Consider the following 25,938-nt stretch of genomic DNA (forward strand, 5'->3'; position numbering starts at 1 on the left):
GGGGGGGTCAAAGGTTATGGAGAGAAGGCTGGAGAAAGAAAATATCTCAGCCGTGATGGAATTCTGGAGCAGGCTTGATGGGCTGAATGGCCTCATTTTGCTCCTGTGTTTTCTGGTCTTATGGCAAGAGATCGATTTTCAAAAGGAATAACTGACACCTCCTCTTTGCTTTCATATTAGAGCTGACGAGACACGAAACAACCAGGCTACCTGGGTGGAACAGGTGGAGAAGTACGAAGACGAAAAATGGGGAACTTCAAAAGGATCTACCCGAGCTCCACTTCAGAGAAATACGAGAAGTTCTTGGGAACAGTTGACTCCAAGGCTCGGGAAGAATATGTCAGGCAGGTTTATACTGCCCCTCCCAGTCCTGCCCCCTCCCTCCCTCCCTCTCCAGTGACCCACAGCCACCCAGTGTGCCATCACCTGTCAAACGGTGAAAGGCCTCGAAAGAGTGGATGTGGGAGATGCTTCCTATGGAGGGAGAGTCTTGGACCAGGGAACACAGCCTCAGAACAGAGGCGGAGGAGTGTCCTCTTAGAAAGGAGGAGAGGAGGAATTTCTTTAGCCGGAAAGTGGTGAATCCGTGGAATTTGCTCCACAGGTGGCTGTGGAGGCCAAGTCATTGGGTATATTTAAAACAGATGCTGATAGATTCTTGATTGGTCAGGGCATGAAGCGATAAGGGGAGAAGGTAGGAGATTGTGGCTGAGAGGGAAAATGGATCAGCCATGATGAAATGGCAGAGCAGACTTGATGGGCCAAATGGCCTAATTCTGATCTGCATCTTATGGTCTTAACCACATTCTCTACTACCCCTCTATAATCCCTCCCCAATCCTTTTACCCTCTTTCTAATCCCACATCACTTCCCCACTACCCACAACACAATTGTGTCGCGTTCTGGTTGCCTCATGATTGGAAAGGTGCAGAGGAGGTTTACCAGGATGCTCCCCAGATCAGAGAGCATGTCTTTATGGGAATGGGTGAACGAGTTAGGGCTTTTCTTTTTGGAGCAAAGGAGGGTGAGAGGTGACTTGATGAAGGTGATGAAAAGGGCATAGATCAAATGGGCAGTCAGAGACTTTTTCCCAGGTTGGAAGTGGCTAATGGGGAAGGGGGGCATCATTTTAAGGTAACTGGAGGAAAGTATAGGGGGGATGTCAGAGGTAAATTCTTTACACAGAGAGTAGTGAGTGCATGGAACACCCTGCCAGGGGTGGTGGTAGAGGCAGATACATTAGGGACATTAAAGAGACTGTTAGATAGGCACATGGATGATAGAAGAATGGAGGGCTCTGTGGAAGGGAAAGGTTAAATTGACCTTAAAGTAGGTTAAAGATTAGCACCACATCGTGGGTGAAGGGCCTGTACTGTGCTGTCAGGTTCTATGTTCTGTCCCTCCACAGCTATATATTCTTACCATCATTAAGGACCCCCACCACCCAGGACATGCCCTCTTCTCATTGCTACCATCAGGGAGGAGGTACAGGAGCCTGAAGACCCACAGTCAATGATTCAGGAACAGCTTCTTCCCCTGTGCCACCGGATTTCAGAATGGACATTGAGCCCAGGAACACCACCTCACTGTTTCGTGCAGTCTTTTTGCACTACTCATTTAGTTTAATTTTTAGTATGTTTCCTATTGCAACTTACAGTGTTTTTATGTCGCAAGTTTCACAACAACTTTCCCAATATATGTCAATGATGTGAAACCTGATTCTGATCAAGTGTGGTGATTCATCACTGGTGATACGGAACAGAATCAGAATTTGGTTCATATCACTGGAGTACGTCGTGAAACTTGTTGTTACGTGGTAGCAGTACAATGTGATACATAATAATCAAAACTGTGTATATATATAATAGTTAAATTAATGAAGTAGTGCAAAAAGAGGGGGAGAAAAGTAGTCAGCTCGTGTTCATGGTTTCATTGTCCATTCAGAAACCTGATGGCTGAGGGGAAGGAGCTGTTCCTGAGTTGTTGAGTTTGTGCCTTCAGGCTCCTGTACCTTCTCCCTGATGGTTGCAATGAGAAGAGGGCATGCCCTGGGCGATGGGGGTCCTTGATGGTGGAGGCAGTCTTTTTGAGGCATCGCTCCTTGAAGATGCCCTGGATGCTGGGGAGGTTAGTGCTCATGATGGAGCTGACTGAGTTCACAACTTTCTGTAGCTCCTTTCGGTCCTGTGCAGTGCCCACCCCCCCACCATACCAGATGGTGATGCAGCCGATTAGAATGCTCTCCATGGTACATCTGTAGAGATTTGCAAGTGTGTTTTGCAGACATACTAAATCACCTCAGCTTCCTCATGATATATAGCCGATGTTGTGCCTTCTTTGTAACTGCATCGATATCCTCAGAGATGTTGACACCCAGGAACATGAAATTGCTCACTCTCTCCACTTCTGATCCCTCTGTGAGGACTGATGTGTGTTCCCTCATCTTACCCTTTGAGGTCTGCAATCAGTTCTTTGGTCTTACTGACGTTGAGTGCAAGGTCAGGTACACTTCCCATTCCTATGTCAAAGAGCACCCCACCCCCCTCAATGTTAGACTCGCCGGTGATTCTTGCCCCCGGTACTGCTCCCTCTGGAACAGCCGAGCGTGCTGGCCCTACTGCGCATGAGGTTGGAACATTGAAGGGGTGGGAGAGGGCATTGTTAATATTGGTGCAATGGCTTGGTATTGAAAATCTCGCTATCTCTCCAGGCAGCTGCGCAGGGAAATTCAGCAGAGTCAGGAGCAGAAGGAAATGCTCCTCAAAGAACGGGGGTTCCCTGAAGAGAACCTGCAAGAAGAGTCCCAGTTGCAGGAGAATCCAACCCTGTTGATCTTGGTGAAGCCAAAGTCACCAGAAGGACTGCAGACGTCATCATCCTCCACTCCTGTAAGAGTTTCTCTTGGTTGACGTGCTAAGTCGCCTTAGGTGGGACTAATGATTTAATCTACGAGATGTAGATGATTTCAGCTGAGCTGACATCTTGTAGATGATTTACAGCTCAGCTCAAAGCAACCTCTCAGCTAGGTCAAGATTGGGAATTAAATATCCAAGGATATCAGGTTATACGGTATGATAGGCAGGAAGGTAAGGGAGGTGGAGTAGCGCTCTAAGGATGAGATCAGTGCGACAGTGAGAGACGATATAAGATCTAAGGAGCAGAACGTTGAGTCCATCTAGGTAGAGATTAGGAACAGTAAGGGAAAAAAAATCCTTGGTGGGAGTTGTCGATCAGCCACCAAATAATCACATTACAGTGGCACAGGCAGTAAACAGAAATATCTCAGGCACGTGAGAATGGAACGGCAGTTATCATGGGAGACTAACTTGCACATAGATTGGGTGAATCAAGTTGGTCGAGACAGTCTTGTGGAGGACTTCATAGAACGCATAAATGATGGCTTTCTTGAACAGCGTGTTACTTAACCTACAAGAGAATGTGTTATCTTAGATCTGGTCCTGTGCAATGAGAAAGGTAAAATTAGTGATCTTGTAGTTAGGGATCCTCTCTGAAAGAGTGATCACAGTATGACTCAGTTTCCCATACAAATGGAGGGTGCAAAAGTAGTCTGGGAATACAGGCTATATGGTGGAGCAGTGGAAGTCTTTCAAAGAGATTTTTCCCGGTGCTCAACAAAAGTATATTCCAGTTAAAAGCACGGACAGTAAGGGTGGGGAGAGCCAGTCTTGGATAACTGAGGAAATTAAAGAAGTCGTCAAACTAAAAGCGTGTGAATAGAAAGCCTCCAAGAGTAGTGGGAAACTGGAAGACTGGGAAAATTTCAAACAGCAACAAAGACCCATCAAGCAATTAATAAAGAAAGGGAATAAGGAAAGAAAATAAACTAAAATTCTCTGGATTCTGGGCAGGTTCTGGTGGATTAGAAGACGGCGAATGTCACGCCACAGTTCAAAAACTGATGTCGGCAAAAGCAGGTAACTACAGGTCAGTTAGTTTAACATCTGTAGTTCGGAAAATGCTTGAAGCTATCATTAAAGAAGAAATAGCAAGACATCTGGCAAGAAATGGATCCATCAGGCAGATGCAGCATGGATTCAGCAAAGGCAGATCCTGTTTGACAAAGTTACTGGAGTTCTTTGAGGATATAACGAGCACAGTGGATAGAGGGGAACAGATGGACGTTATTTACTTGGATTTCTGGAAGGTGTTTGATAGGGTGCTGCATAAAACACTTATCCATAAGATAAGGATGCAAAGAGTTGGGGTGATGTATTAGCATGGATACAGGATTGGTTAACTGAAAGAAAGCAGAGTTGGGATACATGGGTGTTACTCTGGTTGGCAATCGGTGGTGAGCGGTGGTGCCATACGGGTCGGTGCTGGGCCCGCAACTGTTCACAATATATATTAACGATCTCGAAGAGGGAACCGGGTGTAGTGTATCGCTTAAGTTTGCTGATGATACCAAATTGAGTGGAAAGGTAAATTGTGCAGAAGATACAGAGAGATACATATTGATAGGTTAAGTGAGTGGGCAAGGGTCTGGCAGATGGAGTACAATGTTGGTAAATGTGATGTCATCCACTTTGGAAGGAAAAATGGAAGAGCAGATTATTATTTAAACGGTAAAAATTTCCAGCATACTGCTGTGCTGAGGGACTTGGGAGTACTTGTGCATGAATCACAAAAGGTTGGTTTGCAGGTGCAGCAGGCTATCACAAAAGCAAATGGAATACAGTATTGGCCTTCATTACCAGAGGGACTGAATTGAAGAGCAGGGAAGTTATGCTGCAACTGTACAGGGTACTGGTGAGGCTGCACCTGGAGTACTACATGCAGTTCTGGTCTCCATACTTGAGGAAGGACATACTGGCTTTGGAGGCAGATTGATGGTCAGGTTGGGATTGGTGCGAGGAGAGTCGAGGGCAGTGCATTCAGTGGAGGAGTGATGAAGTCGATGTCCTGTCGGGAATTCGAGATGAGAAGATCCAGAGCAGGCAGAGAACCAGAGCGGGGAGTCCCAAGGAGAGGAGGAGGTGAGTGAGGGTAATTTCAGAGATGTGAGAGCGGATCTTTTACACAGAGAGTGGTGGGTGCCTGCGGTGGTGGCTGAGATAGATACATTAGAGATTTTTAAGAGACATTTAGAGAGGCACATGAATGTGAGGAAGATGGGAGGATATGGACATTGTGTAGGCCGGAGAGATGAGCTTAGTTAGCTATTTGATTACTAATTTAATTGGTCTGGCACAACATTGAGGGCTGAAGGGCCTTTTCCTGTACTATACTGTTGTATGTTCTATTAAAGGACTCCTGACCTCAGCTGCAGGGATATCGTTGAAGGAACGTCTGAGGGTCACGCCAATGGGTCTCTTCACTGCTTTAGCCTTCAGCCCAAGCGGGGCTTTGGTTTGGAGGTTGGGAACGTGAGCTGGCTTTCAAGTTAGCAACCAAACCTGGTGGCAGATGTTTGCCCTGGCCAGACAGCTTGGTGTCAGCGTGAGCGAGAGAGAGAGAGGATTCCAGTCTTTCTGCATGTAAGGATGTAATGCTGAGGCTTTATAAGGCAGTAGTGAGGCCTCACCTGGAGTCTTGTGTGCATTTTTGGGCCCCTTATCTCAGAAAGGATGGACTGATATTGGATGTTTGAATAGGCAACTCAGGCAACGCATCACCAAATAATTAGATAGGGCGTCAGAGGTTAAAGGAAAAATGGGTTTGAGAGGGAAATGGATCAGCCATGATGAAACAGCGGAGCAGACTCGATAGGCTGAAAGGCCTAACTCTGCTCCAATGTCTTAAGTTCTTCCGGTCTTTCATATGGAGACTGTCCTCCAGTCGGCTGAAGGAGTCTGTTAATGAGCTAGACCTGGAGGTCCTCCATTGGTTGGAATGGACCATGGATGTTGTGACCTAGCTGTCTACATGATGTGCAAGCCAGGGAAGTACAACACGGAGAGCAAGTTGTTGCCCACACAGCAGACGAGCTCTCTCCGTGCAGCTGATGAATGCAAAGGAATGGCAGAGATTGACAGTTTGGCATCAGCCCAAAGCGACTGGTTTTAAGGCATCAGTAACCCACCTGGGTGCCTTCTCCTGGCAGTAGAAACTGTTCCGCCAGTCTTAGTAGCTCAGCCAGATGTGAAGGCCAGGAGCTGGACTTGGTTGTCAGAAGCCTGCCCTGCCGTGCAATGTGATCATGTCTGCTCTATGCTGACTACAATTCTTTTTTTCTTGTACTGGTTTACGTATTAATAAACAGCCAGTAGGTGGAGATTGTGTCTCTCTCAGCCTTTGGCAGTCCATCAGGGTCAAGCATATTTTGCTTCCAACCCACAACACACACACCAAGTGCTGGAGGAATTCAGCAGGTTAGGCAGCAACTCTGATGAGGAATAAAGAGTCGATGTTTCAAACCGAGACCCCCTCATCAGGACTGGAAAGGAACTGGGAAGAAGCCAGAATAAGACTGGGAAGTGGTGGGAGCGTGGAGGGAAGGAGTACAAGCTGGCAGGTGATAGGTGAGACCAGGTATGGGGGAAGATGGATAAAGTTGGAAGCTGGAAGGGTTTAGGTCAGGGGTTCCCAATATCATAAAACCACAAGATATGGGAGCAGAATTAGGCCATTAGTCTGCTCTGCATTTCATCATGGCTGATCCATTTTCCCTCTCAGCCCCAATCTCCTGCCTTCTCCCTTTATCCCTTCATGACCTGACCAACCTCTGCCTTAAATATACAAAAATACTCGGCCTTCACAGCTGACTGTGGCAATAAATGCCACAGATTCACCACTCTCTGGCTAAAGAACTTTCTTCTCATCTTCCTATTCATCTCTAAAAGGACACCTCGCTATTATGAAGCTGTCCTCTGGTCTTAGACTCCCTACCATAAGAAACATCCTCTCCACATTCACTCTGAGACCCCTTGCTTAATTGGACTGGTCCATGGCAAGTAAAAGGTTGGGAACCCCTGGTAGAGGTGGAAGAGTTAAAGGGCTGAAGGAGGAGGAATCTGATGGGAGAGGAGAGTGGAGCATGGGAGAAGGAGAATTAGGAAGGGAAGAGGGTGAAGATGGGAAGGTCTTCATTGAGTTCACAACATCCAATCTGCTCTGGTACCTCATGTGGGCTGTCCTGCTGAGACTCTGAACAATGTTGGCCCCTCCAGGACATTGATAGTTGGGTCTTAAACAACTGTTGGGTTATTGAATATCAGGGGTAAGCAGTTAGATGCCCTCTTGCTGGAGATGTCATTACCTGGTGTACTGGTGGCATGATAACTTGGCTTACTGGTGTCTGGCTATAACACTGAAGAGTCCCAAGCCTACTGTCTCCCCTGTACCACTGGGACTTTTCTTACCTGTCTGCTGTAGTAGTGAAATCTGCCCCAAAACCTTGTAAATTATAATTCTTTGAGGACAAAGAAATCTGGCTGTGGGAAACAAGCTTCGATTGTGTAGAGCTTTTCATTGATGGCATGAACTTCTATTTTTCCAACTACCGGTAATTTTTCCCTCCTGCTTCCAATTCCCCATTCTGGCCTCTTTTCCACATCTCCCTATCACTTCCCCTGGTACCCCTCCCCCTTCCCTTTCTCCTGTGGTCCACTGTCCTCTCCTATCAGATTCCTCCTTCCCCAGCCCTTTTACCTTTTCCATCTATCGCCTTCTAGCTTCTTACTTCATCCCGCTCCCCCACCCACCTAGATCCACACATAATCTTCCAGCGAGTCCTCCTTCCCTTCTCCCCACCTTTTTTATTCTGGCTTCTTCCCCCTTCCCTTTCCAGTCCTGATGTAGGGTCTTGGCCCGGAAACGTCAACTGTTTATTCATTTCCGTAGATGCTGACTGACTTGCTGTGTTCCTCCAGTATTTTGTGTGTTGAATTCCATTTGCCTTTGCCATTATCTACATTACTCACAGCTAACTTTCTGTGACCCCCCCCAGCTCTCCCTGTACAGTAACATTCTGTGATGTCGCTCTCTCTCTCTCTCTCTCTCTCTCTCTCTGTTTAAAGGATATTTTACTTTCTTACTCCTTTCACCATCATCATTATGTATCATGCCGTATGATGTGGGCAATCATGGTCTTTGGCACTGTGGGCAATGGCAAACCTCTTCTGGGCCAGTGTCTTTACAAGACGGGTGACCCTAGCCATTATCAATACTGTTCAGAGACTGTCTGCCTGGCATCAGTGGTTGTATAACCAGGACTTGTGATATGCACCGGCTGTTCGTACAACCAACCACCACCTGCTTCCGTGGCTTCATGTGACCCTGATCGGGAGGGCTAAGCAGGTGCTATTCCTTGCCCAAGGGTGACCTGCAGACTAGTGGAGGGAAGGATCACCTTACACCTCCTTTGGTAGAGATGTATCTCCACCCCACCACCCAGCTACACCTTTAACCACACATTATAGTCCAGCTCCCCTGTGGCGTTTACCCTTCAGGGAAATATCTAAAATAACTCACACAAAATGCTGGAGGAACTCAGTAGGCCAGGCTACAGTGAATTCTAAATCACAACTGTCTATGTTAAGAAGAAATTACTTCATTGCCCCTCTGACCCAGGCCTAGGCTGATTCCAGACCGAACAAGAGGCCTGAGCGGAAATCCAGGAACTGGAATCTCAGTAGCCAAAGTGAAGAGATTTATGGCAACTTGAGAATTATCCTCAATCTCTTTCCTCCAGTTATTGACCCTCCTGCCACTGAAAGCAGTTTCTCTTGACCCACCCTCCAGTATTTGATTGCCTCTAATAAATCTGCCTTTATCACCTGTCTCAAAGGGCAGTAGCACTGGGGCTTCTCACATCTCACCACATTAAATGGTCCCCTCTCCCTGGGCCAGCTGCTCACTGACCTGTTCCGGTATCAGGAATGGCATTATTAGTGTCATGTTATTCTATAATATCATGGAAATAAATCTTTGACTACATCGTGTTCTTGTCACTGGTGCCATTGTCAAGGATTCTCCTGCACGCCTCTCTGAGTCTTTGAGGCGAAACTGAATGGTATTCTGAGCGTCACAAGTTCAGGAAGTTCATCTGACACTGACTGCCAAGATTGTTTTTTACTGAGTGTTTTAAAATGCCAGCTGTTTTCAAAGTTTTTTTTTCTTCTGTATCCTTCAGACCAGCCAAGTGCTAGGAATTGTCTCCAGCCCAAGCCAGCGAGCAGGCGGCTGGGAGGAGAAGAATGTGGGCCACAGCTGTGAGTTGTCTCCAGGAAGAGCAGATGTTGAGCCAGAGCTGGTTTCTGAACAGAAGGCTGATGGCACAGAACACTGCTCGCTGCTCCAGAACCAATTCCAAGCAGAGCAGAAAGAACCAGGCCAGAAGCAGGAGCAGACAGAGGTTCCATCGGAGATCCCTGCTGAAGCACAAGAGGGAAATGCTGTGAGTGAGGCAGTGAACCAACCGGAGGCCAATGTGCAAAAGTTACAACAGCAGGCCCAAGTCCTGGATAACCAAGAGGCCAAAGACGGGGATCAGCAGCAGGTACAAGATCTGGTCCCACTGGAGCCCCAAGCTGTGAAAGAGGCCAAAGACCTGGCGCAGCAGGAGGCGGGAGATGAAAATGGGCAGGAGTCACAATCTCCACCTCTACTGGTAATGTTGCAACTCTAACAAAACCCTAGTTAGACTACGCTTGGGAGTATTGTGTTCAGTTCCAGTCACCTCATTACAGGAAGGATGTGGAAGCTTTAGGTAAGGTGCAGAGGAGATTTACCAGGATGCTGCCTGAACTGGAGGGCATGTCTCGTGAAGATAGGTTTAGCCAGCTGAGGCTTTTCTCTTTGGAGCAAAGAAGGATGAGGGGTGACTTGATGGAAGTGTGTAAGACAGATCAATTGGACAGCCAGAGTTTTCTTCCCAGGCAGAAATGGCAAATGCCAGGAAGCATAATTTCAAGGCGATGGGAGGGAAATATAGAGGGGATGATAGAGGCAGAGAGTAGTGGGTGCATGGAACACCCTGTCATGGGTGGTGCTAAAGGCAGATACATTAGGGGCATTCAGGAAATGCTTAGATGGGCACATGATGATGGAAAAATAGAGGGTTAAGTAGGAGAGAAGGGTTAGATTGATCTTAAAGTAGGTTAAAAGTTGGTACAACATCGTGGGTGAAAAGGAATGCACTGTGCTGTGGTGTTCGATGATCTCTGTTCTAAATCACACATAGGCAAGTTGAGAATTTGAATTGACCAAGGCCTGTGTCGACAGGAAGCCCAAGTCATAGTCACAGAGCTATCGGTCCCTTTGCCCTAATGCCAACCACGATTACAGGGACTTGAGGACCTGAGTAATAGGAAAAGACTGAATTGTTTGGGTCTTCATTCCCCGGGGCGTAGGAGGTGGAGGGGAGACTTGATTGAGGTATACAAAATGATGAGAAGTATCCATAGTGTAAAGGCAGGCAGGCTTTTCCCACTGAGATTGGGTGGCACTGAACTGGAGGTCATAGGTTAAGGGTGAAAGGTGAGTGTTCAAGGGGAACCTGAGGGGAATCTTCTTCACTCAGGGGGTGGTACGAGTGTGGAATGAGCTGCCAGCGGAAGTGGTAAATTGTGGTTAGATTGCAATATTGAAGAGAAGTTTGGATGGGTCCATAGATGGGAGGGTAGGGATGGCTACAGTCCAGGTGCTGGACGACAGGACTCGGCAGCTTAATAAATTGGCACGGCCTGGATGTGCTGAAAGGCCTATTATGAACTAAATGACTCTTTGGCTGCTAATCTGTACTCAAATACTCTACCACTGAGCTTATAAAATTAATTTTAAAATGACAAAATTTTAGAAAATACTAGAAACTGGAGCAGACCATGAATTTTTTGGCCTCTGTAAGACCATAAGACATAGGAGCAGAATTAGGCCATTTGGCCCATTGAGTCTGCTCTGCCATTCCATCGTGGCTGATTTACTATCTCTCTCAACCCTGTTCTCCTGCCTTCTCCCCATATCATTTGACACCCTGACTAATCAAGAACCTGCCAACCTTCGGTTTAAATATACCCAATGACCTGTCCTCCGCAGCCGTCTTGTGGTAACAAATTTCACAGATTCACCCCCCAATGACTGGATGCATTCTATGACCCTTATAGGATTCCATGCGTTTACAGGCTCTCTCAGGGTTAAGACAGGGTTCAGTTCCTGAGAACGGTCTGTAAGATGGAAACGAACAGAAATAGTGCACGGGACAGGGTCACGGGAAAAACTACGACAGGGGAGCGAACAGGTGTGGCAAGAGCAGCTGCCAGCCCGTCTCACTGACCCAGTGAGAGGCCGAATTGAATTTGATTGAATTGAATATTATTTCTTATATCCTTCACATACACAAGGAGTAAAAATCTTTATGTTACATCTCAGTTTGAATGTGCAAGGTGTAAATTGTAGTAATTTGTAATAAATAGTATGTCCAGTAAGTTATACAACAGTACAGTCAATATAGCTCAGAAATACAGTTGTGTCAGCGTGAATTAATCAGTCTGATGGCCTGGTGGAAGAAGCTCTCCTGGAGCCTGTTGGTCCTGGCTTTAATGCTGCGGTACCATTTCCCGGATGGTAGCAACTGGAACAGTTTGTGGTTGGGGTGACTTGGGTCCCCAATGATCCTGCAGCCCCTTTGTACACACCTGTCCTTGAAAATGTCCTGAATCATGGGAAGTTCACAACTACAGATGTGCTGGGCTGTCCACACCACTCTCTGCAGAGTCTTGCGATTGAGGGAGGTACAGTTCCCATACCAGGCACTGATGCAGCCAGTCAGGATGCTCTCAGTTGTGCCCCTGTAGAAAGTTCTTCGGATCTGGGGACTCATGCCGAATTTCTTCAACCGTCTGAGGTGAAAGAGGCGCTGCTGTGCTTTTTTCACCACACAGCTGATATGTACAGACCACGTGAGATCCTCGGTGACGTGTATACCGAGGAACTTGAAGCTGTTCACCCTCTCAACCCCAGATCCATTGATGTCTCCATTCCTCCTGTAATCCACAACCAGCTCCTTTGTTTTTGCGACATTGAGGGAGAGGTTGTTTTCTTGACACCACTGTGTCAGGGTGATGACCACTTCTCTGTGGGCTGCCTTGTTATTATTTGAGATCAGGCCAGTCAGTGTATAGAGAGTCTGTTCAGTGGTCCCATCACTGCTCGGCCTGAACCGGCCCCCTGATTGTAGTGGCTTGGCTGGATCGAGAATGCAGTGTGGGGAGTGAACACCAATTTACAGAATCACCAACGCCATCTGGGGCACAGGCCTTTGACAGCAGCTCACCAGAGTCCTCCATCCTGGGAGTCTTTCAACCTGTTTCCAGGTGTGGCCCATCTTCTTGGCATATCCTTCCTCTCCCAGGGATGGAGCTTCTGTTGGGGTTTCTGTAGCTCTGGGTTTTTAACCCCATGCCCAGGTGGGAGGGTTGGTGGGAGTGAAAGCAGTTGGGAAAGCTCCATTCCCACAAGGTAGAAGATTCCTGCGGCGTCGGAGAGTCATAGAAAAATACGGCAGAGAAGCAGGCCCTTCAGCCCATCTAGTCCATGCCGAGCCATTTTAAACCGTCTATTCCCATCGACCTGCACCAGGACCATTGCCATCCATATCCCTACCATCCGTGTACCTATCCAAACTTCTCTTAAACGTGGAAACCGAGCTCGCATGCACCACTTATGCTGGCAGCTTGTTCCAAGCTGTCCCCACCCTCTGAGTGAAAATGTTTCCCCTCATGTTTCCAGGTGGCAAATGCAGTTACTGCTTTGCCCATCCTGAAAGAAACTGTCCGAGTTTTGAACAGATACTAATGGGTCCCTTGCAATTATTTCCCGAGAACATTAAACTGATCCAACACCGTGCCTTTTCTTTAAAATATCTCAGTCAGGTTAGACTGGAATGTCTAGACAGAGCGGACGTGGAGAGGATGTTTCTGAAAGTGGGAGAGTGGAGTACCAGACAGTGCAGCCTCAGAAATGAGGTTCGTCACTTTAGAATAGAGATGGGGAAGAATTTCTTCAGCCAGAGGGTGGTGAATCTGGAATTCATCGTCACAGGCGGCTGTGGAGGCCAAGTCATTGGGGATATTTAAAACCAGAGTTTGATAGGCTCTTGATTAGTCAGGGCATCAAAGGTTATGGCAAGAAGGCAGGAGAATGTGGTTGAAGTTATAAATCAGCCATGATGGAATAGAAGGACGTCCCTTTAGAACGGAGATGAGAAGGAATTTCTTTAGCCGAAGGGTGGTGAATCTGTGGAATTCATCGCCACAGACGGCTGTGGAGGTGTACTTAAAATGAAGGTTAAGAGGCTCTTGATTAGTAAGGGTGTCAGAGGTTACGGGGAGAAGGCAGAAGGCTGGGGTTGAGATGGACAATAAATCAGCCATGAAGGAATGATGGAGCAGACTCGGAGGGCCAAGTGGCCTAATTCTGTTGCTAAGATTTATGGTCGGTCTACGAATAGGTTATGAGGTCAGCACAACATCGTGGGCTGAATGGCCTGCAAAATTATGTGTTCTAAACCTTTCATCTATATTTCTGTTTTCTTCAGAATACCCAGTCGGAGATCTTTGAGGAGCTTGACCAGAAGAGTACAATTGTTGCGGAGGAAACCGAACCAGCGGATGCGTGCAGCACGCTGCCAGCCGAAAGCACAGAGCAGAATGGGAGCTCGAGGCAATTCCTCCCTGGGGTCCAGAGTCAGCCCAGGAGCCAAGGTGGCCTCGAGGCCCAGGCGTTCCCCCAAGAGGGGCAAAAGGCCGCAAGAGAGACGCTGAGCGCAACGGGCAACCCGCATGCCACCTCGAAGGCCATCAAGAAGTTGTCTAAGGTCCTGAAACGCAATCGCAGCCAAGTGGGCCTGGCAAGCAATGTGAATTGTTCCAGACAGACTGATGCTGCAGGGCACACTAATGTCACTGAGGAGATTTCAAATGCACCTCGGGATCAGCGTGATTCCTGTTGCAACTGCTGGGGTTACAGTAAGTGAAATACAACCTTTTAGCCTTCTAAACTCGAAATCTGGGTTTCCTCACTTGCAGGGACTCCACAGTTTGTGTTCTCAGTATTACTTGTTTAGTCTTTGTATTTGCACAGTTTGTCTTCTGTTGCACATTGGTTGCTTGTCAGCGATTGTATGTACAGTGCCTCCAAAAAAGCATTCGTCCCCCTTGGAGGTTTTCATGTTTTGTTGTTTTACAACACCGAATCATAGTGGATTTAATTTGGCTGTTTTGACACTGATCAACAGAGAAAACCTCTTTTGTGACCAAGTGAAAACAGATCTCTACAAAGTGCTCTAAATTAATTACAATTATTAAACACAAAACAATTGACTACATAAGTATTTTTCCCCTTCAAGTCACTATTTAATAGATGCACCTTTGGCAGCAATTATAGCCTTGAGTCTGTGTGGACTGGTCTCCATCAGCTTTGCACATCTGGACACTGCAATTTTTCCCCTTCCCCTTCCTTCTTTACAAAACTGCTCAAACTCTGCTGGATTTGCATGAGGATTCCGTGGGGCAACACCGTAGCGTAGTGGTTAGCGCAATACTTTACGGTACCGGTGACCCCAGTTCAATTTCAGCCGTTGCCCGTAAAGAATTTGTATGTTCTCCCCATGACCACGAGTGTTTCCTCCAGGTGCTCTGGTTTCCTCCCACAGCCCAAAGACCTACCAGTTGGTAGGTTGATTGGTGGTTGTAAAACTGTCCTGTGATTGGGCTGGGATTAAATCGGGGGATTGCTGAATGTGTGCTAGATTTTATTACAGCCTTGTGGACTGAGCAAAACTGAATTATTAGTTGTTGAATTAAGTGTTTCAGGAAACAATTAAGTGCCCAACGTGTCACCAGCACCAGACTACCAGCCATCAAGGATGTATTCCAAGTTCAAAGTACAAAGTACAGTAATTATCAAAGTATGCTTATGGTGCACAGCCTCGAGGTTCATCTTCTTGCAGGCAGCCACAAACAAAGAAATGTCAGAGAACCCACTTAAAGAAAGCACCCCACGAAACAAGACCATCAGACGTGCAAAGTCACGCAAACAACAGAAACAACAAACGAGTAACGCTCAGAACATCAAACATCAGAACGCAGGATCCCCAGAAGTGGGTCCACACCCACGAGCCACCGGGGGGTGAGTGAAGCCGGTCCAGGAGCTTACCCACCATCAAGGGCCGGGAAAGAGCCAGTAACGTCAGGGAGGATCCCACCCACCCTGCTCACGGACTGTTTGTCCCTCTCCCATCGGGGACGAGGCTGCATAGCATCCACGCCTGGACCACCAGACTCAGAAACAGTGACTTTCCCCAACACTAACCCACACCCCAACCACCACCACCTGATCATTTCCTGTCAGAGTCACCTTCTGTACAGACACTGAGTGATTCAGGAACAGCCTCTCCCCCGTCATCAGATTTCTGAATGGACATCGAACCTGTGAACACTAACTCACTATTTTCTTTTTGTCTTTTTGCACGACGTGTTTAATTGTTTAATTTTTTAATTTTTTATATATTTACTGTAATTTACAGCTTTTATTTTCAATTGCAAGGTACTGCTGCCGCACAACGACAAATTTCATGGTATATACTGATTGATTGTGATTTTGAGACACTCCTGTGCCTAGAGTCACTTTATGCACGTACAGTCAATCCATGTATATAAGCTATCTTATGTATTTATATTTATTGTGTTTTTATTATTATTATTATTGTGTTCTTTATCTTATGGAGTTTATCTTAGTAGTGAGTTAAGCATCGATTTGTCGAACTTCTAGTTTTCTTCTTCACCATTCCCCATTCTCATTTCTCTCTCTCACCTTATCTCCTTACCTGCCCATCACCTCCCTCTGGTGCTCCACCATCGTCCCCTTCTTCCATGGCCTTCTGTCCTCTCCTATCAGATTCCCCCTTCCCCAGCCCTTCATCACCTCCACCAATCGACTTCCCAGCTCTTTACTTCACCCCACCCCCTCTTCCGGTCTCACCTATCACCTACCACCTCGTACTTCTTCCTCTCCTCCCCCACCCTCAACGTCTTCTCCCTTCCTTTCCAGTCCTGATGAAGGGCCTCAGCCTAAAGCCTCGACTGTTTACACGTTTCCGTAAATGCTGCCTGACCCTACTGGGTTTTTCTGGCACTTTGTGTGTGTTGCCTTGGATTTCCAGCATCTGCAGATCTTCTTGTGTTTGGCTTGGTGTGCTTTATTTATCTCCTGCATCCCATCCAGAGTTACGATTATTTCGTTCTCCTTGACACTTGTGTACTGAAAATGACACTAAACAATCTTGAATGTTTTTCGTTAGCTAAAGTATTCAGTTCATACCCCAGACAGGATCTGCTGCAGGAGCTGGTTACGGGACAGTGCCGTGGAACGCGACTGCAGGAACCCGCCCGAGCACCAGCAGAATCAAGTTGCCGAGAGGTTTCCCAACGCGTCTGCCTATCCCGAGAGGGTGACCGAGGTCAGGAGCAGAGGGAAGCTGTGCGTGTCCTCCGAGCCCCCAACTTTGCACCTCCGTGGCTCTACCTGTTCCACAAAACCCAGGATTAGACAAAGGGACCTCAACAGTCATGGCAGGTAAAAAAAAAAGGTGAACGCCAGAAGTTTTCTCTAGGGTTTCCTCTGGGTGCTCCGGTTTCCTCCCACTGTCCAAAGACATACCGGTCAGTAGTTTAATTGGTCATTGTAAATTGCCCCATGATTAGGCTGGTGTTAAATCGGGAGATCGCTGGGCGGTGAGGCTCGAAGGGCCGGAAGGGTCAATTCTGTGCCTTCTCTCAATCAATGAATCAACCAACCTAACCCTCCCCTCCCGCATAGCCTGCCATTTTCCATCATCCGTCAGCCTATCTAAGTGTCTGTAAAGCACCACAGTCAGCGTAATGCCTTCAGTGCCACCAGGTTCAGGAACAGTTATTACCACTCAACCATCAGGGTGAAGGTACAGGAACCTCAGGACCCACACCACCGGTTCAGGAACAGTTATTACCCCTCAGCCATCGGGAAGGACGTACAGGAGCCTCAGGACCCACACCATCAGGGTCAGGAACAGTTATTACCCCTCAGCCAGGGGTGCAGTGCTGCTGGATCTCACCGGAGTGCCACTCCGGCACCTCTGTAAAAAAATGTCAAAATATACAAGCGGGGAATTTAACAGCGGCCGCTATAGTTGATTGGAAAGAGGCTCTTTTTCTCTTTGTGTTGATAGGAAAAAGAGTAGTGAGCAATGAACGAGACGAAATACATTTCCAAATCTCCCAAATGGCTGCTCTCCTCCCCTGTTAACATTTCTCACTTACAAAATACGATATTTTCTATTCGTACAGATACAATTATAATTTCTGTAAAGATTCAAGCTTCTTTCACTTTTTACATACTTAAAGACTAAACAGGATCTGTATTGGTCTAACCATGTAATACCCGATGTGTGAGGATATTGTGAATATCCAGACACACAGGTACACTTCCTGTCCAACCATTTCTGCGAGAGAAACGGTACGAGGCAGAGTTGCCAACCTACCGCTTTTGATACTAATATTCACCAATATTCGTGGCTTTACCAATCGTTCTTCAGGCGTTCTTGTTTCATACTTGATTACTTGGTTCCAGTTTATGTGGCTGAAAGTGTAAAAAACTTATTTGCTTTGTTTCTGTTATTTTGATACCTGCTTAGGAACACTGCTCAGCACTGCGGGCCCTGCTGTCTGCTCTGAATCAGCCGTAGAAGTAAGCCTACATCTGTGGTGGTCGCCAATACAAAAGTAAATTTTTCTCACTAACAACCCTATGGCTTCTAAGCAAACAACGTTACCTTACTTGCTTGATAATTATATTTTATGATAATTAGTAATACTTTGTCATATTATTAAATTAAGTATTATATGTTTTATTGTACCAGTTATACACTGAAGTGTAGTGATAGGCTATAATCTTGTTAATGTCGTAACTATCACTATATTTCTGTGGAGCTTGGGAATTCATGTATTTCTTTCATCTTGGTTCAGTGCCTGACATTATAAGAAGCCCTATTCACATATATATGTCACACCCAATTTGTGTACCTGCTCAAGGCGAGTGAAGAGGACGGACGAGTGCGGGAGCGGTCGGCGGTTCCGGGATGGCGGATACCGGAATTCGACGGTTCGGAGGTTGTTGGAGGTTCGGAGGTCGTTTGTGGACGGATCGGGGAGGTGTGAGCTCCAACGACTTAATTTGGTGCACAAAACTGACAAATTTACTGAGTGGCACCTTTGTTTTTTTTTTTGTGTCCACTAACCACACCACCAAAAAGAGTTATAAAGTGTAACTTAACTGTACATTGTGTATTGTCTGATATTTTACAGTGTGGGCTTGTATCGGGGTGCATTACGTAGCGTCTACGCAAACGTGAGTACACAGTTTGGTAGGGCCTACGGCAGTTCCCCTAGACGGACGTGAGTTGATCGAGCCGAGCGTTACATATCTATCTAGCTGGGGTGCCTGAGACTTTTGCACACACCGCTGTATTTGTCAACATGGAGCGGAGAGCGAGCTTGTAAATCTGGCAGGAGCAAAGAATGTTGGGAATGGCGAGGATGGAGCACCGCAGGAGGGGTGTGGGACAAGTGGCAGAGGAGGAGTGCCAGTGCACTTGGATGGCATGGTTGCAGACACACCCAGCCCTGAGACACCAGGCAAGGCCATTTGATTCCAAACAATTGGTTTATTGGTCATTACAGATGTCTCTCTGGTGCTTCCCACTCACTGCCTCTCCCTTCCCCTATTCCCAACCATGATCCCCCCTCTCCCAGTCCACAATAGAGACCCACATCAGAATCAGGTTGATCATCACTCACATACGTAATGAAATTTGTATTTTTTTTTTTGCAGCAGTACAGTGTAATCCATAAAATCACTACAGCACTGTGCAAAAGTCTTTGGCACGCTATTTATATATATGTTTGTGTGTGTGTGTGTGTCTGTCCCTAAGAATTTGGCACAGTACTGTACATACTTTGATAGAAAATTTTTCAAAGTTCCAAGTTCAAAGTAAACTTTCACTTTTCATCTTGCAGGCGGTAACAGTCCACGTTGGCAATGATCTGCAGAAAAACCGCTTCAGCCGTTTCTAGGAGATTCAACGCCTCTACAGTGCACTGATGCCCCTGTCCACTTACGCTCCAGCCTCTTCCGTCTTGGACGTGATACGACGCCGCTTAAATTTGAGAAGAAATCATTTTATAACTTACTAATCTACTGTGTGGAAATTTTAGTCTTTAACTTCCTACTTTTTGTAAATGTATCTGTTTCCAAAACGTATTAAATATATTTAAAGCTTGCAAACCACTGTAATGTTGCATCAGTTCTTTTGCCTCCCCAGTAGATAACGTGTTGATGATATTTTACCTGTATGGTTGAGAGAGGGAGAGATAGCGGTGGGAACATTGACACATAGAAACAAAGAAAATTTACAGCACAATACAGGCCCTTTGGCCCACAAAGCTGTACCGAACATGTCCCTACCTTAGAAATTACCTAGGGTTACCCATAGCCCTCTATTTTTCTAAGCTCCATGTTCCTACCCAGGAGTCTCTTAAGAGACCGTTTTGTTTCCGCCTCCACCACCACCGCTGGCAGCCCATTCCATGCACTCACCACTCTCTGCATAGAAAAACTTACCCCTGACATCTCCTCTGTACCTACTTCCAAGCACCTTAAAACTATGTCCTCTCGTGCTAGCCAGTTCAGCCCTGGGGAAAAGCCTCTGACTATCCACACAATCAATGCTTCTGATTTTCTTGTACACCTCTATCAGCCACCTCTCATCCTCCGTCGCTCCAAGGAGAAAGGGCTGAATTCACTCAATCTATTCTCACAAGGCATGCCCTCCAATCCAGGCAACATCCTTGTAAATCTCCTCTGCACCCTTTCTATGGTTTCCACATCCTTCCTATAGTGAGGCGACCAGAATTGAGCGCAGTACTCCAAGTGGGGTCTGACCAGGGTCCTAAGGAGCTGCAACATTACATCTCGGCTCTTAAACTCAATCCCACAATTGATGAAGGCCAATGCACTGTATGCGTTTGTAACCATAGAGTCAACCTGCGTAGCAGCTTTGAGTGTCCTGTGGACTCAGACCCCAAGACCCCTCTGATCCTCCACACCGCCAAGAGTCATCATTAATACTATTTTCTGCCAACATATTTGACCTACCAAAATGAACCACCTCACACTTATCTGGGTTGAACGCCATCTACCGTTTCTCAGCCCAGTTTTGCATCCTATCAATGTCCCACTTTAACCTCTGACAGCCATCTGCACTGTCCACAACACACCCAACCTTTATGTCATCAGCAAATTTACTAACCCACCCCTCCACTTCCTCACTTCCTCATCCAGGTCATTTATAAAAAAATCACAAAGAGTAGGGGTCCCAGAACAGATCCCTGAGGGACACCGCTGGTCACCGGCCTTCATGCAGAGTATGACCCATCTACAACCAGTCTTTGCCTTCTGTGGGAAAGCCAGTTCTAGATCCACAAAGCAACGTCCCCTTGGATCCCATGCCTCCTTACTTTCTCAATAAGCCTTGCATGGGGTATCTTATCAAATGGCTTGCTAAGATCCATGTACACTACAACTATGGCTCTACCTTCTTCAATGTGCTTAGTCACATCCTCAAAAAATTCAATCAGGATGTAGGGCACGACCTGCCTTTGACAAAGCCATGCTGACTATTTCTAACCATGTTATGCCTCTCCAAATGTTCACAAATCCTGCCTCTCAGGGTCTTCTCCATCAACTTACCAACCACTGAAGTAAGACTCACTGGCCTATAATTTCCTGGGATATCTCTACTCCCTTTCTTGAATAAGGGAACAACATCCGCTACTCTCCAATCCTCCGGAGCCTCTCCTGGCCTCATTGATGATGCAAAGATAATTGCCAGAGGTTCAGCAATCTCCTCACTTGCTTCCCACAGTAGCCTGGGGTACATCCCGTCTGGTCCCGGTGACTTATTCAACTTGATGCTTTCCTAAAGCTCCAGCACATCCTCTTTCTTAATATCTACATTCTCAAGCTTTTCAGTCCACTGCAAGTCATCCCTACAATCGCCAAGATCCTTTTCTGCCAAGACTATATGGTCAGTAAAGAAACGAAATAAAAACAAGGGCCCAATCTTATCAAACAGACTGTTGCGCAAAGTTGGAACTCACTGATAAGTCGATCGTTCAACTGCGACTTCCTCCGACCGTCGCTGCCCTTCGGACTCTCGCTCCACGTCCGGCGGTCTCCCAACATGTGTAGATGTAATCTAAGGCGGGGGGCGGGGGTTGTTGTCCCTGATGATGGAGACTGGTTCCCTGTCACATCGCTCTGGGTAGTTTTTTTCTGGATATCCGTTCTGACACGTGATGTCCGGCGCCGAGAGGAAAACTTCCAGGAGCTAACCTGGCAGGGGAGAGACGGTGATGAAGAGCTAAGATCAAACGTTCTTTACCGGAACGCTCTGATCGCCAGTGGTCATTTCAGCACACAGAGAGCGTTGGCAGGGGAGCGGCCTCGGGCTGACACGGGGTGGAATGTGGAGGGAATCGGCTCCGAAATCTGGCCCTTTCCCCCTGTGCAGCGGCGATGGAGGGAAGGATGGCTGGAGAGACGAACGCATCGGAGAAGAGGAAGGCTGGAGAGACCAGCGCTTCGATTCGTGGGGCTGGGGTCAAGAAGACGGTCAGACTGAGCGTTCGAGATTTGAAAGAAGGCAACGGTTTCAGTAGGGAGACCTTCATTTGCAGGGTGCTACCGGATTGCCGTGGCTTCAAGGTGGACGATCTTTACAGCGTCCGGGATTTCGCCGGTTACTACGACGTCACCTTCGGGCATGCCCCAGGGTGGCAGAAGTTACGTGACTGCTTCAGTGAGAAGGGGAGTGAGGCGCCGCTGTCGCTACTAAAAGCGCAGCCCCTCTACGCCGACGTAACGCAGCAAGAGAGAACGGTTCTGGTACTAATGTGCAACCCCTATGTACCGGTCGTTGGCATCCTCACATTCCCAGCGCATATGTGGAGAGCGTGGGCAAGTGTGAGAACGTCAACGACAGTCTGGGAGTATGGACAAGTAAAGGGCAGGTCAGGGTGAAGCTGAGGGTGGACACCAGCGGCTGTGTCATCCATCCATCCTCAGTGTTCGCAACAGGAGGGAACCGGGGCTTCCTGGTTTATGCCGGGCAACCCAAGGTGTGCCGGAACTGCGGTAAGGCGGAGCACATCGCAGCCCAGTGTAAGGCTGTGCTGTGCAGAAACTGCAAGGTGGAGGGACACGGAGGCCAAGTCCTGCCACCTCTGCGGGCAGGCGGACCACCTGTACAGGGCCTGACCGAAACGGGCGGGCTCCTACGCACAGGTGGCCGGGAGAGATGATAACATCGGAAAGGCCCGGGATGAGGAAGAGGCACAAAGATCTTTCTTTCTTTTTAAATCTTTTTATTGAATTAGTACACAAAGAGTAAAATATATAGCAACCAATACATTGTTAGGATATAAATATAAAAGTAATATTAATACAAAAGAAAACAACACAACGTATGTTAATTATAGAATAACAAGGTAATATAATTGCATACTAATTTTTCATAGATACCAACAAAACGAAAAAAAACAGAAAGAAAACCTACCGTGCAACTAACCTAACAAAGCAAAGCAATAGGCTAACTGGGTATATACTGGACTTTAAACAATTAAACAATCGCGTCCTCAAACCCGGCAGATAAAATCCACGAAGGGAATGTATACGTGGTCAGAGAGAAAAAAAATAGTTACATTAAATGAAAATATTGAATAAATGATCTCCAGGTCTGTTCAAATTTAACTGAAGTATCATAAAGATTACTTCTGATTCTTTCCAAATTTAGACACAGTATCGTTTGAGAGAACCAAAAAAACGTAGTTGGGGCATTAATCTCCTTCCAATGTTGTAGAATACATCTTTTTGCCATTAAAGTAAGAAATGCAGTCATTCTACGCGCTGAGGGGGGTAAATTATTAGAAGGTTTAGGTAATCCAAAGATAGCAGTAATAGGATGGGGAGAAATATCACTATTCAGAACCTTTGAGATAATATTAAAAATGTCTTTCCAAAAAGTTTCCAGAGTAGGACAAGACCAAAACATGTGGGTAAAGGAGGCTATCTCCCCATGACATCTATCGCAAAGAGGGTTAATATGAGGGTAATAACGAGCTAATTTATCTTTAGAGATATGTGCTCTATGGACAACTTTAAATTGAATTAAAGAGTGTTTGGAACAGATAGAGGAGGTGTTAACAAGTTGTAAAATATAGTTCCAGTCCTCAGCCAGGATAGTAAGACCCAATTCCCTTTCCCAGTCAGTCCTAATCTTGTCGAGTGGAGCTTTCCTAAATTTCATGATAGTATTATAAATAGTAGCCGTTACACCTTTCTGAAACGGGTTAAGGTTGATGATAACGTCTAAAATATTTCTGGGGGGTGGGGGTAAGGCCGGAAAGGAAGAGAGTATGGTATTTAGGAAATTTCTAACTTGCAAATATCTAAAAAAAATGTGTTCTTGGTAAATTGTATTTATTAGATAATTGTTCAAAAGATATAAGGGAGCCATCTGAAAATATGTAAGGGATGTAAGGGATAAATTTGTCCCGGTGAGGAAAGAGAAGCAGAATAAACAGTGTAAAGACAGTAAGGTAGAAGGGCTGAAATGTGTATACCTCAATGCAAGAAGCATCAGGAACAAAGGTGATGAACTGAGAGCTTGGATACATACATGGAATTATGATGTAGTGGCCGTTACAGAGACTTGGCTGGCACCAGGGCAGGAATGGATTCTCAATATTCCTCAATTTCAGTGCTTTAAAAGGAATAGAGAGGACGGAAAAAGGGGAGGAGGGGTGGCATTACTGGTCAGGGATACTATTACAGCTACAGAAATGGTGGGTAATGTAGCAGGATCCTCTTTTGAGTCAATGTGGGTGGAAGTCAGGAACAGGAAGGGAGCAGTTACTCTACTGGGGGTATTCTATAGGCCCCCTGGTAGCAGCAGAGATACAGAGGAGCAGATTGGTAGGCAGATTTTGGAAAGGTGCAAAAATAACAGGGTTGTTATCATGGGTGACTTTAACTTCCCTAATATTGATTGGCACCTGATTAGTTCCAAGGGTTTAGATGGGGCAGAGTTTGTTAAGTGTGTCCAGGATGGATTCCTGTCACACTATGTGGACAGGCCGACCAGGGGGAATGCCATGCTAGATCTAGTACTAGGTAATGAACCGGGTCAGATCACAGATCTCTCAGTGGGTGAGCATCTGGGGGGCAGTGACCACCGCTCCCTGGCCTTTATAATTATCATGGAAAAGGATAGAATCAAAGAGGACAGGAAAAATTTTAATTGGGGAAAGGCAAATTATGAGGCTACAAGGCTAGAACTTGCGGGTGTGAATTGGGATGACGTTTTTGCAGGGAAATGTACTATGGACATGTGGTCGATGTTTAGAGATCTCTTGCGGGATGTAGGGGATAAATTTGTCCCGGTGAGGAAGATAAAGAATGGTAGGGTGAAGGAACTATGGGTGACAAGTGAGGTGGAAAATCTAGTCAGGAGGAAGAAGGCAGCATACATGAGGTTTAGGAAGCAAGGATCAGATGGGTCTATTGAGGAATATAGGGAAGCAAGAAAGGAGCTTAAGAAGGGGCTGAGAAGAGCAAGAAGGGGGCATGAGAAGGCCTTGGCGAGTAGGGTAAAGGAAAACCCCAAGGCATTCTTCAATTATGTGAAGAAAAAAAGGATGACAGGAGTGAAGTTAGGACTGATTAGAGATAAAGGTGGGAAGATGTGCCTGGAGGCTGTGGAAGTGAGCGAGGTCCTCAATGAATACTTCTCTTCGGTATTCACCAATGAGAGGGAACTTGATGATGGTGAAGACAATATGAGTGAGGTTGATGTTCTGGAGCATGCTGATATTAAGGGACAGGAGGTGTGGAGTTGTTAAAATACATTAGGACAGGTAAGTCCCCGGGGCCTGATGGAATATTCCCCAGGCTGCTCCACGAGGCAAGAGAAGAGATTGCTGAGCCTCTGGCTAGGATCTTTATGTCCTCGTTGTCCATGGGAATGGTACCGGAGGATTGGAGGGAGGCGAATGTTGTCCCCTTGTTCAGAAAAGGTAGTAGGGATAGTCTGGGTAATTATAGACCAGTGAGCCTTACGTCTGTGGTGGGAAAGCTGTTGGAAAAGATTCTTAGAGATAGGATCTATAGGCATTTAGAGAATCATGGTCTGATCAGGGACAGTCAGCACGGCTTTGTGAAGGGCAGATCGTGTCTAACAAGCCTGATAGAGTTCTTTGAGGAGGTGACCAGGCATATAGATGAGGGTAGTGCAGTGGATGTGATCTATATGGATTTTAGTAAGGCATTTGACAAGGTTCCACATGGTAGGCTTATTCGGAAAGTTAGAAGGCATGGGATCCAAGGAAGTTTGGCCAGGTGGATTCAGAATTGGCTTGCCTGCAGAAGGCGGAGGGTGGTGGTGGAGGGAGTACTTTCAGATTGGAGGATTGTGACTAGTGGTGTCCCACAAGGATCTGTTCTGGGACCTCTACTTTTCGTGATTTTTATTAACGACCTGGATGTGGGGGTAGAAGGGTGGGTTGGCAAGTTTGCAGACGGCACAAAGGTTGGTGGTGTTGTAGATAGTGTAGAGGATTGTCAAAGATTGCAGAGAGACATTGATAGGATGCAGAAGTGGGCTGAGAAGTGGCAGATGGAGTTCAACCCGGAGAAGTGTGAGGTGGTACACTTTGGAAGGACAAACTCCAAGGCAGAGTACAAAGTAAATGGCAGGATACTTGGTAGTGTGGAGGAGCAGAGGAATCTCGGAGTACATGTCCACAGATCCTTGAAAGTTGCCTCACAGGTGGATAGGATAGTTAAGAAAGCTTATGGGGTGTTAGCTTTCATAAGTCGAGGGATAGA

General features: G+C 46.6%; 1 protein-coding gene and 1 long non-coding RNA gene across 2 annotated transcripts; one reads left to right on the forward strand and one right to left on the reverse strand.

Moving 5' to 3' along the window:
- Positions 1–200: 200 nt before the first annotated feature.
- Positions 201–13,839, forward strand: LOC140203615 (uncharacterized). Its single transcript, XM_072269663.1, has 5 exons — positions 201–348; positions 2,715–2,888; positions 9,095–9,571; positions 13,496–13,774; positions 13,831–13,839. The coding sequence occupies exons 1-5, from the start codon at positions 247–249 to the stop codon at positions 13,837–13,839; spliced, it is 1,041 nt and encodes a 346-aa protein (XP_072125764.1). The 5' UTR covers positions 201–246.
- A 2,591-nt stretch (positions 13,840–16,430) lies between these two features.
- LOC140204486 (uncharacterized) lies at positions 16,431–21,312 on the reverse strand. Its single transcript, XR_011887647.1, has 3 exons — positions 21,153–21,312; positions 19,280–19,341; positions 16,431–19,150 (listed from the first exon to the last, which is right to left on the reverse strand). It is a non-coding gene; the product is annotated as an uncharacterized lncRNA (long non-coding RNA).
- Positions 21,313–25,938: the final 4,626 nt, after the last annotated feature.

This window comes from Mobula birostris, chromosome 10 (genome assembly GCF_030028105.1).
Source record: "Mobula birostris isolate sMobBir1 chromosome 10, sMobBir1.hap1, whole genome shotgun sequence".
Taxonomy (NCBI): domain Eukaryota; kingdom Metazoa; phylum Chordata; class Chondrichthyes; order Myliobatiformes; family Myliobatidae; genus Mobula; species Mobula birostris.

Bases quoted from the DNA above. Each gene is read 5' to 3' on its own strand.
- LOC140203615 (XM_072269663.1), top strand. From the start codon at position 247: ATGGGGAACTTCAAAAGGATCTACCCGAGCTCCACTTCAGAGAAATAC. The intron at 349-2,714 runs GTTTATACTGCC...CTCTCCAGGCAG, and splicing joins GGGAAGAATATGTCAGGCAG to CTGCGCAGGGAAATTCAGCA. The intron at 2,889-9,094 runs GTAAGAGTTTCT...TGTATCCTTCAG, and splicing joins CGTCATCATCCTCCACTCCT to ACCAGCCAAGTGCTAGGAAT.